Source organism: Austrofundulus limnaeus, unplaced genomic scaffold, assembly GCF_001266775.1.
Source record: "Austrofundulus limnaeus strain Quisiro unplaced genomic scaffold, Austrofundulus_limnaeus-1.0 Scaffold405, whole genome shotgun sequence".
Taxonomy (NCBI): domain Eukaryota; kingdom Metazoa; phylum Chordata; class Actinopteri; order Cyprinodontiformes; family Rivulidae; genus Austrofundulus; species Austrofundulus limnaeus.
The window spans coordinates 298,612-314,288 of NW_013952807.1; the positions used below are offsets into that span (position 1 = coordinate 298,612).

The 15,677-nt window shown below is 40.6% G+C and overlaps 3 protein-coding genes across 5 annotated transcripts in view; 2 read left to right on the plus strand and 1 right to left on the minus strand.

The window, feature by feature from the left end:
* The window catches only part of slc38a10 (solute carrier family 38 member 10), a gene marked incomplete in the record, with an annotated part of 25,246 nt that extends 15,181 nt beyond the window's left edge, over positions 1-10,065 (plus strand). The window contains 8 exon segments of the mRNA XM_014024049.1: positions 1,896-2,002; positions 2,097-2,250; positions 4,376-4,531; positions 4,610-5,026; positions 5,120-5,197; positions 5,768-5,788; positions 6,125-6,265; positions 8,667-10,065. Of these exon segments, the coding sequence (XP_013879503.1) occupies positions 1,896-2,002; positions 2,097-2,250; positions 4,376-4,531; positions 4,610-5,026; positions 5,120-5,197; positions 5,768-5,788; positions 6,125-6,265; positions 8,667-9,970 (2,378 nt within the window).
* Positions 10,066-10,727: 662 nt separating this feature from the next.
* On the minus strand, positions 10,728-11,815 carry ndufaf8 (NADH:ubiquinone oxidoreductase complex assembly factor 8). The gene is made up of 3 exons (XM_014024050.1): positions 11,551-11,815; positions 11,139-11,249; positions 10,728-11,059 (listed from the first exon to the last, which is right to left on the minus strand). Exons 1-3 carry the CDS (start codon positions 11,629-11,631, stop codon positions 11,039-11,041), a joined length of 213 nt encoding a protein of 70 aa, XP_013879504.1. The 5' UTR covers positions 11,632-11,815; the 3' UTR covers positions 10,728-11,038.
* Positions 11,816-12,022: 207 nt separating this feature from the next.
* tepsin (TEPSIN adaptor related protein complex 4 accessory protein) overlaps positions 12,023-15,677 on the plus strand; it is a 9,761-nt gene continuing 6,106 nt past the window's right edge. For 2 of the 3 annotated variants that reach the window (XM_014024055.1, XM_014024056.1), the window contains exons 1-8: positions 12,023-12,111; positions 12,386-12,458; positions 12,652-12,743; positions 12,829-12,922; positions 13,007-13,074; positions 13,177-13,258; positions 14,480-14,551; positions 14,634-14,825. In XM_014024055.1, the coding sequence (XP_013879509.1) occupies positions 12,073-12,111; positions 12,386-12,458; positions 12,652-12,743; positions 12,829-12,922; positions 13,007-13,074; positions 13,177-13,258; positions 14,480-14,551; positions 14,634-14,825 (712 nt within the window). In that variant the 5' untranslated portion in view covers positions 12,023-12,072. Of the gene's footprint in view, positions 12,112-12,385; positions 12,459-12,651; positions 12,744-12,828; positions 12,923-13,006; positions 13,075-13,176; positions 13,259-14,479; positions 14,552-14,633; positions 14,826-15,677 lie in introns of those variants that run through there. The other variant, XM_014024057.1, reaches the window with a different exon arrangement.

Below are 15,677 nucleotides of genomic sequence, written 5' to 3' on the forward strand. Positions count from 1 at the left end.
TGTGTGTGTGTGTGTGTGTGTGTGTGTGTGTGTGTGTGTGTAGCTTGCTGGAGGTGCATGTGTTCCTTTATGTGGGCGGAGTAGCTGGGGAGCTTTACGATGTGTGTGAATGTGACTTTACGAGTCAGTGACTGTCACACTCTAACACAGTCTTTAAATCAGGGCCCCAACTTTTATCTCCTTTTAGATGGGCTGACAGGTAGATAGGGCTGTTATTCTTCCCGACTCTCACATACGCACACAAACAGTCGCACAAAACACAAGTCCGTGCACGCACACCAATATTGGCTCTCTGTCAGTTTCTTTAAGTTTGTTTCCTTTCGACCATTTGCCTCCAAAATGGTGGCGACGAGAAGCTGGAGCAATACTTTTTCCTTCATTCCTGTGGTTGTTTGTTAAAGCTTGATCGGGTGACCGCACAGTTGTACACACACACACATACACACACACAGGGGGGGTTGGCGGGGTCTTTGTGTATCTAATCAGACTAATAGACTGAAGAGAAAGAGAGTGAGGACCCCGGGGAGAATGGCCACTAAATCTGAGGGAAACAATATGGTGTCCGTCCTCTGGATGAACGATGGGTTTCTGGGCTGGATGCCCAGCAGGCCGGTCTACAGAGGCCCAGGTTGGGCCAAGGCTTTCCACTGACCGCCCCAGGAGCAGTGTGCCATGGATGGTGGCAGCTATAAAATACAGACGCTGGTATAAATTTAGCTTACGATACCAATTTTAGATCTCCAGAGATTTTTCTTAAACAGAAAAAGTACTAAAGACTTGATTTTTTTTGTTTTGTTTTTGCTTTTTTTCTTTTGCCTGTGGCCAAGAGGCAAAAGGCATGCATTAAGGTTTTTTGTACATGTTGTCACAGGCTCATGTGTCTGTCTTGATTCAAGATGGCTGCCAAAACCAAATGACCTTCAAAAACCGAAGAATTACTCTAAATTATTCCATTTTATTGATATTGTGCTCAAATTAGATGTTGTCATAGCTGATCGTCGTCCTTTAGCACATAATCTGAGTGTTTGTTTACAAGGTTTGACCAAATTACATAAATCTATAATTTTCTAAACATAGGATGATGGAAGTCTAAAACAAAATAGTTTTTAATCCAGGTCTCAAAGAATGGATTATGGAACTTCAGTGGATTATTGTAAACACTTTTTTATGTTAWTTTGCCACAACATTGAAAAAACTCTTAACATTTCCAGTTGGTTCTTGTGTCAACAGGACCTTTGACAACTTTTCTTCTAAATGCAACACTTGAAGATTCAGAACTTCAATCTTTTGATATATTAGCAATTACATTAGAATATATTATTGTAGTACATTTCCCTTATTTCTGTCTAATTATCACAGCKTTGATTTATTTATGGTACCCAATATTTATTATCATTATGCATATTTCAACTGTTTATTTACTTGGACTGTGAAAATTACACAGTCAAAAGTCAAAGTGCTTATTGCTGCACAAAGCTTTTTGAGCAGCTCGACGGCTCAGTGGTTAGAACTGTCGCCTCACAGCAAGAAGGTCCTGGGTTCGATCCCCGGTTCGGACCTGGGGTCTTTCTGTGTGGAGTTTGCATGTTCTCCCAGTGTTTGCGTGGGTTTTCTCCGGGTGCTCCGGTTTCCCCCACATCCCAAAACCATGTACAATAAGCTGCCTTCAGGCCCAGGCCGCCCTTGAAAAAGAGATCTGTGATCTCAGTGGGATTTGCTTGGTTTAAAAAATGGTAAAATAAAAAATTGTCGTTATACTGTTAAAAAAAATACAATGCAATTTAAAAAAATTTAAAAACCATAAAAATACATGTATAGCTAAGAAACAAAACATCTCTCTGAGAGTGCTCGGTAGGAATCATTACTTATTTCTGTGTGTTTGTTTCTGTTCCCAGTGGAAACCATCCTGGGTCTGACTGGTGCCACCATGGGCAGTCTCATATGCTTCATCTGTCCTGCTCTCATCTACAGAAAGATCCAGAAGAATGGCTGTGTTTCTCAGGTTAGCTTCTACCCTGTCCTTTTGATTGTGTTTGGCGAACATTTTGAACYGCCGTTCCAGATCCTTCACGTGTTTTTGTCCTTCTGTGCTGCAGCTCGTGCTGTGTGTTGGCCTCGGCATCCTGCTCATCAGCACCTTTACCACTCTCTCAATATCRGCCCGTACCTCCAGCTCCAGTGTCCAAATTCATCCTCCCCCAGCAGCTGACAGGAGCAGGCAGCCGCTACCAGAACTCTCCGAACCGCACGGTAAAGATCATGACTTCCTCTAATGGCTGGCAGACACTTACCCAGTTGATGGACTGGAAATGAAAGTGTTTTTTTAATGAGCCGTGGAAACATTTACCTCAACAGGCCAGAGCTGGGGCTGTATTGCAGTGCGTACAATTGGACAACACCATTGCATGTAATTACTTTATGTAAAAACGCACCGGCAGTACAGGAGACGTGTTTATTTCTTGTTTTCCTTTCAAAGTCACGGACCGGTCCATCKCCTTAAATGAACAGTGTAAAGAGGATACAAACCAGAATAACGGGCCAGTGAGACTAAAACAAAAGCACAAAGCCACAGCAGAAGAAAGAGTTTCTTTTATCTCTGAGAGGGGAAAAAAGGTGGAGACAGACGGAGCGACTGGTAGACAGACAGGCTGAAGAGATAACCTCTTGATAATATCTGAAAGCAGCGCCGAGTGCTTGACATTGATGAAGCGAGATTGATGCCCTTCAAATTCAGGCAATTTCTCTCCTCCCCTCTGCCTCTGTTCATTTCTCCTGCCGCTCCCCCTCTCTGGTAAAATACAGCGTCTTCAACCTCTCCTACCCTCATATCTCCTGTGGCTCTTAGAAAATGTCTGCAAGCTGCGGCTGCACGGAGCAGAGGATTGATGCAAGTTTGGCGAACGATCAAACAAACTGAGGCGAGACTCTGAGGAAACAGTTTCTGCTAATGTTTGCAGGTTTTTTTTATTTTTTTTATTTTTTTTGGGGGGGGGGGTGGTAAATCAAGAGGAGTCTGGAGGTAAACCTGACATTTCACCATCTCTTCCTCCTTTTACCACATTTGTTCTTTTTGCTCCGACCTGCTCATCGATGCAGGAAACTCTCGTCCTTCCGTCGTATCTTTTCTGTACCTTTCCCCTCTGTTGTTGGAGTTGCAGGCCAAACTCTGCACCTRTTTCCTGTTCATCAGTTTGAATCATCTTCCTTTCTCATCTCCTTAATCAGTTTGGTACCAGTGTTGCCAGCTCAAAGCACGCTTGACATTTGCTGCCACCTAGTGGGTCCTCTTTAATCAGACATTGAAACTGGCTAAGATTTTTTTAAAGAAATGCATATCTCAGATCATCTTATGATAAAAARGGTAGTTTTCTAACCTCTTGTTATATTACAAGACCTGTTAGCACTCCGAGTATGTGTGAATTACTCTCAGCTACTTCCGCACACAATTTTAGCTCGGTGTGTAAAACTGATTCAGTTATTTTTGTTGGCTTTTATTTTCTGYAACGCTCATTTTGAACTGTGTTGACTCCAGAAGTTAATCAGTTGTACGTTCGGTGATTCCTTTCTGTAAGTTTCATTAAAACATGCCTGTTACCTCTCAAGATATTTTGCTAACAGACTGACATACGAACACAAATATGCACACACAGATAGGCATGGTTCCCGCGGGSTCTTAAAAAGTCTAAAAAGGTCTAAAAATTTAAAATCTAAATTTTAGGCCTAAAAAAGTCTAAAAAAACGCCCCGAATTTTCATCTAAGGTCTTAAATTTAGATTAGTCAAGTCTTATTTTTTTTTACATTCAATCATTCCCATGACACGTTAGCCGCGTGAATGCAGAAGTTTATGCGATTTGTCTTCATGAAGCGCCGCTGGGTTTGGTACTGGTGTTGATATGTGCCTAAACTACAAATCCCGCCATAACTGCAGGCAGGAAATGGCTCAATTTATGACCCAAAAAAACCTCTGAAGAGTTGTGTATTTAGTTGTGATAGCCTTTCTATGTCTTAGTTTTGTAATTCAGTTTCTTTCAACTATGACACTAAAATAGATTGTAAATTGATATTAGTCAAACCAATATTATGACATTTATGCGTTAAAAATTTCTGGAGCCATTTGAATATTTCTGTCAATGCATCGGGTTGGTCTTAAATTTCATTCCTAATGGTCTTAAAATGTCTTAAATTTAACTTACTGAAACCAGCAGGAACTCTGGAAAGGGGTGATATTATAATTTCAGTTAACCAACGCAGGAGCTGATGCTGTAGTTGTTCAGTAATGTGAAACATAGTTTAGTCAAATGGTCTCTGACTGTGTTTAATAACAGTAAAGTAATCCTTTCACTTGTGAAATAATTATTTTTCTCTTTTAAACAGACGAACTCCCAGAAAAAGAAGTGATGAAAGAAAATCCTGGTCTTCCAGCTGCGGATGGAAAGAACAATCAGGACGAGCCTCCTCAAATCAAAGGACCGGTCGAACTTCCTGATAGAGAGGAGGAGAAGGTGGTGCAGGTGGACCGCCCAGACGCCGGTAAGACCCTCTGAAGCAAAACCAGAACTTTACCCAGACTTTGAGCTGCGTAGAATTAACGGTGCTTTGTCCATTCAGGYGTCGCGCTGCCGGAGGGAGAAGCCCATCGCCACGAACCACCCATCCCCCACGACAGCGTCAGGGTGGACTCGAGAAAAAACGAAGCCGAGCTGGAAGAGGAAAAGAAGAAAGCGCCCGCTGAGAGCGTGGAGGACAAACCAGAAGTTCCTGAGCAAGAAATTCCTCTAAAGATGGAAGACCGAAAAGAGGCCRAGGTTGAGGAGAAACAGGCGGAGGCAGCTGCGCGAAACGAACCGGAGAAAGCAGGCGGTCACGTCGTGTCTAACGAGGTGCTGGAGAAGGTAGAAGGCCGAAAGGAAGATGGAGCTCCACTGAAGGGGGTGGAACATCTTGATCCCGTTAAACATGCAGAAAACGCAGCCAATCAGGCTGCAGGCGCACAAGTTAACAAGGCTGCCAAACCTGCAGAAAAAGGTCAGCGTTCAAACCCATGCTTTAAAACCRTTTCCAACATGAAAACCTTAACAGAAGACGGTCATTTTGCTCGTGATATTTGTGTTGTTTCAGCTGCACTTCCTGAGGGAGAGCATCATCCTGCTGAAAGAGCCGCAGACAGCAAAGATACAGCAGATGAAAAGATGGAGGGTAGGTTAAACTGGAACYTTACATTTCAATTAAGTAATGCAGTTTTGTTGAAGTTGCAGCTTTAAAATTCTTGCTTGCTGTTGAAACTGAATCACATCTACGTCTTAAAATCAAAGCACAAAAAGCTGTAAATTTAAAAAGGCTTCTTGTTGATCAGAAGCATCTGTCTTACTGAACTCTAAAGTTGAAATATAAGCAATTACAATCATTTTATTAAAAAACTTGATTAGTTTGACAGTTACCGCTGATGTATGTGGCTGAGAGCTGTTTTTTTTCTTTCCTTTTTGTAATTTGGCTGTTTAGAAAATCAGTCTTCCAGTGGTCTGTTGGATGCTTCTTTCTTTTTTCTGATCTCTCTTTGCTTCTTATTTTATTACCTCAGTGCTTATTGTAGCTTTTTTTGAAGGTGTAAAGTACAGAGATGTTTTTTTTAAGTCACAACTCTTGATGCTCTTAGCCATCTGTTTCAGCTTGTTGGCCCTGGTTACTTTCATATTCTGTTGTTTACTTTTGCCTTCTTCTCTCTCTTCTCCTCCGCCTTTATTTCTCTCTGCTGGACTCAAATCACAGTGATAAAAAAGCTGGTTGCAGGTATGAATTTCTTGCCTTTTCTTCTCATCAGTCTGTCACTTATTCTTCATTCATGTAGCAGCTTTTCTTTTTCTTTTTAAACTGCTTAAAACTGTAGCGCATCACTTAACAATGAATCAGTCATGTTCTAATAAAAAAAAAAACTTGTTCACTGTGGCCCTAACATAGTTTGTGTTTCTACAGCTGTTGTTTGCAGTTTAAAGCTTCAGCTTAAGTTGTGTGTAAATAAATCCTTCCACTTCTCATTAGTTTCCTAACAATTGAATTTCTCTCCCAGCTGCTTCCTGTTTGCTTCTAAGTTGTTTTGTTTATTTGTTTGTTTTTGTCTCCATGCAGAGGGCCAGCTTGACCACGTCGTGCTGCTGCAGGTGATCAAGGAGCAGCAAGAGCAACAGAAGAGACTTCTTGACCAGCAGGAGAAATTACTGGATGTCATAAAAGAGCAACACAAGGAAATSCACCAGAAACAACCTCCTGGTGGGTTTAAACAAATTGTGTCCATTAGGATTATTTATTGATCCTGTGCCTCATTTTAAAAGCTTTTTCTAATTCTGACAAAAGACAAAAGTGTCAAACTAAATTGATAATCATGACCATCACACTCTGACATTGATTGAAGCAACTTCACAAACAATTAAAGGCAGATCACTTGTTTCTTATAGCTGCTTCACTGTTAACTGGTTGGTTTGTAAGTACTGTAATCATGCATGTACAGTATATAATACAACCCTTCTTTTGAGGACACACACTTGTGTGGGCGTGTTTGTGGCTGTGGGAGGAGCAAATGGCTGCATGCTGCTGAAAACTGTCTGGTCCAACAGCAGAAGAAGGTTGCTAAATTAGCAAGATGGACGGCTCGTCTGGTTGTTTTGAGCACATAAATGTGCAACTGACACGTTTTCTTTCCATCGCTGCAGGGAACAAGAAAGAAAAAGGTTTTGTTTTTGTTTTCCCTCCGACTCCAGTGTGAAAAAAAAAACTACTGTTGTTTATATGCTCAGCTATGCACAACGTATTCTACAGTTGGAGGGCAAAGGGAGAAATTATAATGTAACCCGTGCCTCTCAGAAAATATTAAAATGTATGGTGATAGTACATTAGCAAAAAAAGTGGTCAAAATTTACTTCCGTGTTTAATCAGACCCCCTCCCAAACTTACATTGTTAAATTTTTTAGCATTATACACACATGAATACTGCAATTTGGATGTTTTCTTAGTTAAAACATTTGATTCCTCGATAATCACTTTGCAGTTATTAAACAATGATGAGAGCTKTTTATTTTACATGAGGTGATGAAGTTGCCTGATGCTTCATTCCCATATTCTGTAGGTCACCAAATGACAGAACGCAGTTTGAATTTAGACCCAAAGGAATTTGGCCCCAGATCTATTGTTCAATTTCAATAGTAAAAACAATATTTGTGCATTTTTTAAGCATTTATTGTAATTAATTTTAAGCTGCACAGAAGTTATAGCATTTCCAGTAGAGTCTTATTCCTGTCTGCAGGCTGGCAGYTTGTTTTGTTTCACAAACTCAGTAAAACAAAACCATGGCTGATGGCTGTCAAGATCACTAGCTACGTTTACATGGACATAAGTAATCGGATTAAACGGCCATTTGGACTAAAAGTGCATCATGTAAACACCCCATTCAGATTATTCTGACCCGATTCAGCTCTATCCGAATGAATTTGTAATCGGAACGAGAGAGGTGGTTTATGCCGATTGATAATCTGAACGACGTGCATGTAAACACTTAATCTGATCATTTTATTCTGATTGTGGAAAACTGACCAGACTGCGCATGTCTTTTGACTTTCATCCAGCAGTTTCTGCTCTTTTGTGGACGGAGGGAGTTTTCAGCATCACAGAACTTTTCCTCCTGTTCTCTCATTCAATAAAGAAGACACACAGCCTTTGCCAAAAAAAAAAAAAAGTCAGCGTGTCACCTGCAGCTCAACCAGAGAGTGCAGTAACGTCTCCACCATTATTAAAAGACGTTGCAGGTCCATTCTGAGCTCAGAAGCTGTTTAGCTTTCATGACGAAAGTAGAACTTTTTTTTTTTTTTAGGGAAAGTTAACAACTGCGCATGTCAGTGCTTTTATTCTGAATAAAAACCTGGTGCGTGTAAACACTCATCATGATCAGATTGCGCCCATGTAAACGATACATTCAGATTATTTAATCGGAATACATTTCAATCCGATCAAAGAATTTTGCGCATGTAAACATAGCTACTGAAAACTAGATTGTTTATCCAGACTGGACGAACACTTTGTGTTCATTCTTTCTTTGGAGATTTCCCAACGTTTTTGCCTCAATAGAGACAGAGTTGTATTAAAATGTGAAATATGAAGCGTTACTCTTAAACACAAATTATTCATATCTCAAGTCTAACCTGAGGGTGCAGAAAAGTTTCACATTCACTCATTTGTCATTAAATCTTAGTAACATAGATGATTTTTAGTGCTTGTCACCAGGGTAGTTAATACAATAGTCCTGTTTAAGTGCAGGACTGCAGAGGTTTTATAGTATTGCTATTAACACGTGAAACATGAGGGGGGAAAAAAGAGCAGCACAGCATTTATTTTAAATAAGCACTGTATTATGACTGTTCCAAAAGCTCCATTTTAAATGCTAATTTCACTTAAAGGGATTTATCCATCTAGTTTATTTACTTATTTTATTTCATAAACATATTTATCTTTAGCTGCTCACTGAATTTTAATTGAAGACCTTTTGTTGGTCAAACATATCATTTTAAAATTGGCTTTAAATGAGTTGGAACTATCCTGCCTAATGAACATGGTGTGTGCACACTGTTGGGCAGTATTGTGCGTTTTATTCAAATGGGATGTGTTTTTTTGTTACTTGAAGGAGCTGCTGAGGTGGATGCGGAGAAAGGCATTCCAGAGGGTGGAGCAGTGAAGCCCAGAGAGTCTGGCCTGGCGTCAGAGGCGAGAGGAGYCGGAGCTCCACAGGCTGCAGGAGACGAGGCTCACGCTGCGCCTCAGAATCAGGCTCCAGCCGGGGATACAGCAGCTGAAGTCGAGGGGGCTAAAGCAGACACTCCAGCACCCTACAAGGAAGACGACAACGCTGCACCTGGAGGAGAGTCTCAGAAGCAGAGGGAGCTGGGAGCAAGAGGGGTGCCCCTAGGAAAGAAACAAAATGATGACAGACCACCCGCGGCTCGAAATGATCAGGCTCAACAAGTCAAARTTGAAGACAGAAGCATAGATAAAGAAAAAGAAAAGAGTGAAAATCGTATAGAAAAWGTACAAAAAGATAAAGTTGATGGGCAGGTAAAGGAAAAGGTGGCCAAAGAACAGGAGCTGGAAAGGGTAAAACTAGAGAAAGAAGAGCTGAAGAGGAAGGAAAAGCTGGCCCTACAACAGCAGTTAGAGAGGGATGAAAAGGAGAGGATAAGAAAAGAAGTTCTAGCAAGGGTGGAGAAGGAGCGACTGGAGAGGGAGAAGAGAGAGGAGCTGGAGCGGGAGAAGAGAAAGGAGCAGGAGAGGGAGAAGAGAGAGGAGCAGGAGAGGGAGAAGAGAGAGGAGCAGGAGCGGCTGGAGAGGGAGAAGAGAGAGGAGCAGGAGCGGCTGGAGAGGGAGAAGAGAGAGGAGCTGGAGAGGGAGAAGAGAGAGGAGCAGGAGCGGCTGGAGAGGGAGAAAGCGGAGCTTCAGAGAGCAGACAGCGAAATAAAGGAGCGAGTGAAGAAAGTGCTGCAGGCGGAGGAGACTCAGGAGAGGCTGGCCGTGCAGCACAGGGCCGGAGAAGCCAAAGTTACAGACGAGGCGGCGCAGGGGGGCGAGGGCAAGCCTTTGAAAAACGGAGGCCGAGACCTCAAAGAACAAGCTGCTGCTCAGGCGGACCCCGGAGAAGGGCTGGAAGATAATGGGGCCATCAAAGCTGAGCCCCGCCCCCAGAGCTCCAACGAGAAGGCGAGGGAGCAGGAAGACACGGATCTGAGGCGGAGGCGGAGGGAGCTGGGACCTGGAGAGGCTGCAGCCCCCCCGGAGGACTCGGCAGAGCTACGAGGGCTTCCTGGGCTGGAGCCTCTGCTGGAGCTGGGGGGCTCAGACCTGCACGCTGCCCTGGAGCAGCAGCTGCTGGCCGGCGCCGTGGTGCACTCCAGACAGATGAAACAGACCACAGAGAATGATGATGGAACAAAATAACACACATCAGAAACACACACACACACACACATACATACACACACATACATACACATATTTCATGGCCTGAAAGCACATTCTCATACTGTGGACCACACTGCCTTACAGTCCTCATCTTCTGAAAGCATTTGGGCTCAGCTTTGCCTTTCTTTATACATCGAATAGAACCCAAATTTGTTACCAAAGTATGTAAATATTAACTTATTTTAGTCTAAAGAGAACAAACGGAGAGAGGTCACTGTGTAAATGTAAATACATCTATGCAAATTCTACCTATGGAAAATTTTGCCTGGAAAAGCTGTATTTAACGTTTGTGTCGGTTGAATTTCCWTTTTACCCAGCAGCTCAGAGTCAGGCTATCCAGAATCGGTTTGAGTTTTATTTGATTTTCTTCGAGGATTAAAAACTTGTGATTTTTCTGATGGAAATTAATATTTTCTTGCATCACTGACCTATGAAACATAATGTAGGTCAAAGCTCTATTTTAGTGGTTGTATATTTTCAGTTAAAGGGAACAATTTAAGCCCAACCCAGAGGAACATAATGTAGCCTTACTGCCTACAGAAATAACTTTACTGAAACATTCCATGTTTGTMTTGAGTTCTTAGTGCCTTTCAGTTTTGCTGCAGAACACAAGTGTTATTTCACTTAGACGGACTGTTTTTTGTTGGAGTCTTCACTTGTTTGAAACCTTTGTTAAAACAAGTCTGATAGAAAATGGACATTCTGCAGTTTTCATAAACAAACTCTTGGGAGATTCCAGCACCTCAGCTTTACTGTAGCGTTGCACAACAGAGTATTTTCCTATGTATGTTTTCATGTACATTTTAAAAATCAATAAATAAAAAAAATCCACAAGAACTGTGACAAGTTTTTTTAAATAATACAAAGATAAAAACATTTTTCTATACATTTTAGACTTGTATGTGTTAAAGTTGTACATCCACATGCAGTTACAAATTAACCTTACACTATTTTCAATAAGTTCAACTTTTTTCTTTTCCTGCAGATCAGCAGAATTTTTTTAAAGTTGCTCCGTTTCAACTTGCTGCTCAAGACATTTGAGGTTCATTTGGCTCTTCTCTTGGCCTGTACAACAAAAGATGAGCAATAATTATAGATAAATATTTGTATGTTTATTTAAAACGCATAATGAGATCTGACTTACCGCGTTTGTAAAGCAGGTCTTCAGAGCCTGGAACTCCTTAGCACACAGGTCCTTCTTCAGCTCCTGTTTGCTTGTAGTTGTTGCTGCGACACACTTTCCATACACTGCTGCCTAAAGCACAAAATGACTTGAATAATTACAAGAATGACGTTAACTTGCACTTTGCAATTGTGACTCCCATTTTTCTTCACTTTTGGAAAGAAAAGCTCTGTTAGATTATGTTAACTGAACCTCAAGAGACTGAAAAGTGTGAACTAACAACCCATTAACTTTGCATCTTATATTTCTGTAAACGAAAACAAAAGTCTCTTTAAACTTCAAGATCAACCTGTTCGTGTCTTATGTATTCGTTCACAATTACCTTCTTATTTTAAAACGCTTTTAGTCACAAATATGTTTTCTGAATGCTTACCTCATCTGCACACTGTGCAAAAAGTTCAGAGAAGAGTCTCATTTTCTCCCGGCTGCGACTCCACACATTTGACCCCGACATGATGATAASCGGGCATTAACACAAGTCCTGTGGCGTTTTACATTAACAATAAAGAAGAAAAACCCTTTCAAACCCCTACGTTGCTCGTTAGTTTGGTAAGTGCACCGACAACCCTAAATTAGTGAAAAAGAAAAATATATGTCATACAGGAGAGATGGCATTCTTATAAACTATGGACAGCGCCATATTGACGACTTCGTCACCAAGAAAGCGACAGCAGGATATACCCAAATGTGATTGGCTCATGTACCTGTCAATGAAAGTAGGTCCAGGAGGTGGAGGGATTTTCTGAAATCTGATTTGCCTTTTAGAAGTGAGCTGAACGCCAATAGTATCCCACGGATCCCGCTTAGTGCTTCATGATTGGCTAGATGTCACATTAGGCCCCGCCCTCACGTATTAGCAGGAAAATGAGTTACCCGCAGCTTCGACTGCTAAATCATGGCAACATTTATGGAACGATTAGCTTTTCTTCAAAAAGTAAGTGATATTTCTAAGGCAGTGCTCCTCGTCAAAATAAATGCMTAAGAAAAATATGGTAAATAGGGCGGGAATTTTGACGTGTCTTTTTATATTTGTTATGTTCAAAGCTTGCTACTATTAGCCTGTTAGCTACAGCCTTCCTAGTCGTGTTATCCTGGAAATGTCAGGTTGTCATTTAAAATAATAAGTAATTTTGTTGAAACTTTAGAATGTTTTACAAGTAGTGACTCCCTTGGTACATCTGTGTCAATGTTTATTCCAACAATTAAAGGTTCCCACCCTCATGAAGGCTACAGCAGATGATGAAACGCCCTGTCCTGGCTACCTTTTCCAGGAGATTGGAAGTATCCTTGGTTGGCAGGGATTCCCTGTTCTGTGGTTTTATATATCTGACATACCTTATGATAACTTGATCTGTCTTTTAATTTAACTGAGTTATGGAAAAACACTAAAGTGGTAATTTAGCCATGACATCTACATGTTTATTGGGTCATTATGCTCTGAATTATTACGTCTTTAACCACAAACACCCTGCAGAAATCTGCCAGGAGTCATCAGGTTATGGTCAGTGTTTGTTGGAATACCTTCTGGAGAGGCTACAAGTTGAATCCTGCCATGTCAAACTGAAGGTAAGAGCAGTGCATCAGAAGCAAAACCTTTGTATTCTTGTTCTGCTCTGCAAGTCTTTAAGGGTTTTAATCTCCTGTGAGTCAGGTGCTGAAGATCTTTGTCCATCTCTGTGGTCATGGATCAAATCATTTCCTTACAGAGCTCAGGAGGAATTCCACTTTCATCCAGCAAGCATCAAGTGAGACATTATCTTCATCTCCATCTCCCTCTTATTACTTTGTGGCTGAACAGTAATGTGAATCTTAATGTGGTTTGCTCTCAGTTTACAGTGGCCCTCCTGATCCCATCCATGGCACAGCACTTTACCAAAAAGTGAGGAACACAGCACAGGTAAGGTGCAAGGAGAAACCTATCGTAATCTCAGCTTTATATACTTGCTTACTACCTAACATCTTAGTGACTGATAAGTTTTATTACATTCTTCGTTTACAGGAAGTGGCCCGGTTGCTTTTCTCAGATGCAGTTCTCAACAAAAGCAGCATGACTGCACACCGCRTAGCACCCCCAACAATGGGTGAGTGTTCAATATGGCAATATCTTATTTGTATTTTAATACTTTCACTCAATAAAAGCAATGGTGCCAAAAACATAAATATGTAGAAGGGAAGGGTTAAGATGTTTTTTTCTTGGTGTCTTAAAATTAAGGACTTTTTAAAATGTGGGGTTTACAGTTTATAAGGAACGACAAAGTATTAGGTCCACACTACAAGATTTTTTTTTCCTTTTTTTTCAAATTATGAGGTGGCTCGGGCATCTGGTTAGGATGCCTCCTGGACGCCTCCCTGGTGAGGTGTTCTGGGCACGTCCCACTGGAAGGATGCCCAGAGGAAGACCCAGGACACGCTAGAGGGACTATGTTTCTCAGCTGGCCTGGGAACACCTTGGGATTCCTCCAGAGGAGCTGGCCCAAGTGCCTAGCAGAGTTCATGAAATAGTCCATGATTTGTTTTGGGTCACAGTTMATGTAATATGCTTCCATCCACATAATGAAATGACTAATACTGTCAGGGCAGCCATTAAAAATAAATCATTGTAATCATTTCAAACTCCTGCTACTGCTAATAATTTGATACTGATATGTTCAAAGATTGGTATCAGTTTTACAAATAAGAAAATATTTAAAATATAACTTCACAAGATGCTCAGCATTCCTCATTTTAACACACTGGCACGACTTCTTTTTCATGTAGGAGTTCTCATAATATAACTTTATTCTCATGTGACTTTATTCATGTATTATTGCAACTTCTCGTAAAATCAAGATTTTAGTCTCAGAATACCGTGACTTTATTCACTTAATTTTGTGACTTTATTTTTGTAAAACTATAATTTTATTCTTGTACGATTTTTTCATATAGTATCATGACTTTGTTTTTGTAATATTGGGATTTTAATCTTGTAAGAAAWAAAATATTGTAGTGTGTCCCTGATACTGTGTTGTAATAATGAAAATAAAGAAAATGTGTGTTTATATATGAACGCATGTTAAAAAAGTCAACTAAATACAACATTTGTTCTAGACAGAGATAGGTTTTGTTAAGACAAGTTGTATCAAAATGAAACCTTYTAAAAYAACATTTTTACTCTCCAAATGTCCAGTATATTTTATGTTAAAGCACATCTTGTGTCCTCTGATAGATTTCCATAAATTGCATACATTTTAAAAGACCACCTCTTTGAATCTCTGACAGTGTCATTCAGTGTGTTTGACTACAACTGGTCTGTTTCTGTCCAGGGATGGGATCAACAGGTTCCCACAGGCCAGGCTTSCATGGTTTTGGACACAGTTCAGGGAAGCAGGGGACAGGTGAGAGTCGCACAACAACCACRAATAAAACAGTTCTGTGTGAGAACGTCTTTACTTTCATGTCTCTACCTGTATCTCACAGCGGGGACCGACTCTCTGTTAGACAAGATCCAGAAAGCTGCTGAGGTGGTTGCCAGTGCCGTGCTTCCGCCAACGGAGCACCAGGGCATCCGCCTCCACGACAACCACTACCGAGCAGTAATGGCGCCGACTGTGCCCATAGAGGTCGCTGTGCCTGCATGTGCCTATAACCTTCCAACTAGGAGATCCAAAGGTCAGACATTTATGTTGTTGTGGAAGTCTGGGATTCCTGATCAGATTAAATCACAAATAAACAAAAGTAAAATTTTGACTTTTTTTCAGACTTCTTTGCTGCTATTAACCCAGTTGACCACATCATTCTTGTTTCATCTTTGCTAGTAGTTATTTTTTTTTAACCTTTGGGGTGCCTCAGGGTTCTATACTTGGACCTGGTTCATTACATTTTAATCAGAGGTGCCAAAAATATTCACATTCATTACTTAAGCAGAGGTATARATACTAGGATTTAAAAATACGTTTTTGGAAGTASAAGTATCAACTCAAGCTTTTTACTCAAGTAAAAGTATAAAAGTACTGGTTTWRAAACTACTTAAAGTATAAAAGTAAAAGYAATGAACASTTAAAAAAAGCCTTTAGTGATAAAAGCTTAGGCTGTGCCACAGGGTTCTAGAGCGTACAACCCGCCCCCACCACCTTTTCTTCTAAAGTCAGTAATGAGTATTATATTAAATTAAAAATGTTAAGGTTGAAAAATTTGGAATTAACTGACTAGACTAGTTGTTTCAGCCTCGATCATCTTCATTCTAGGCTCCATCTGCTGCAGTATGTCCTGCTGGAATGTGATGTATTTGTGTCATACAGGTGTGATGGAGTGAGTTCAGTCCAATAGGATATCAGAATGGTATATATTTACACTTCTCAACCAAACACATTCAAACTCACTCTATCCAAGGGCTCCATGTATCTGGATAGATTTCTGTTTGTTTATTTATTTTTTCATATTTTTTTCTGAACAATGAAAAGATGGAATAAATAAGTCAACGTTAAAGGTGCAGTATGTAACTTTTCTAAAAATATATTTTTA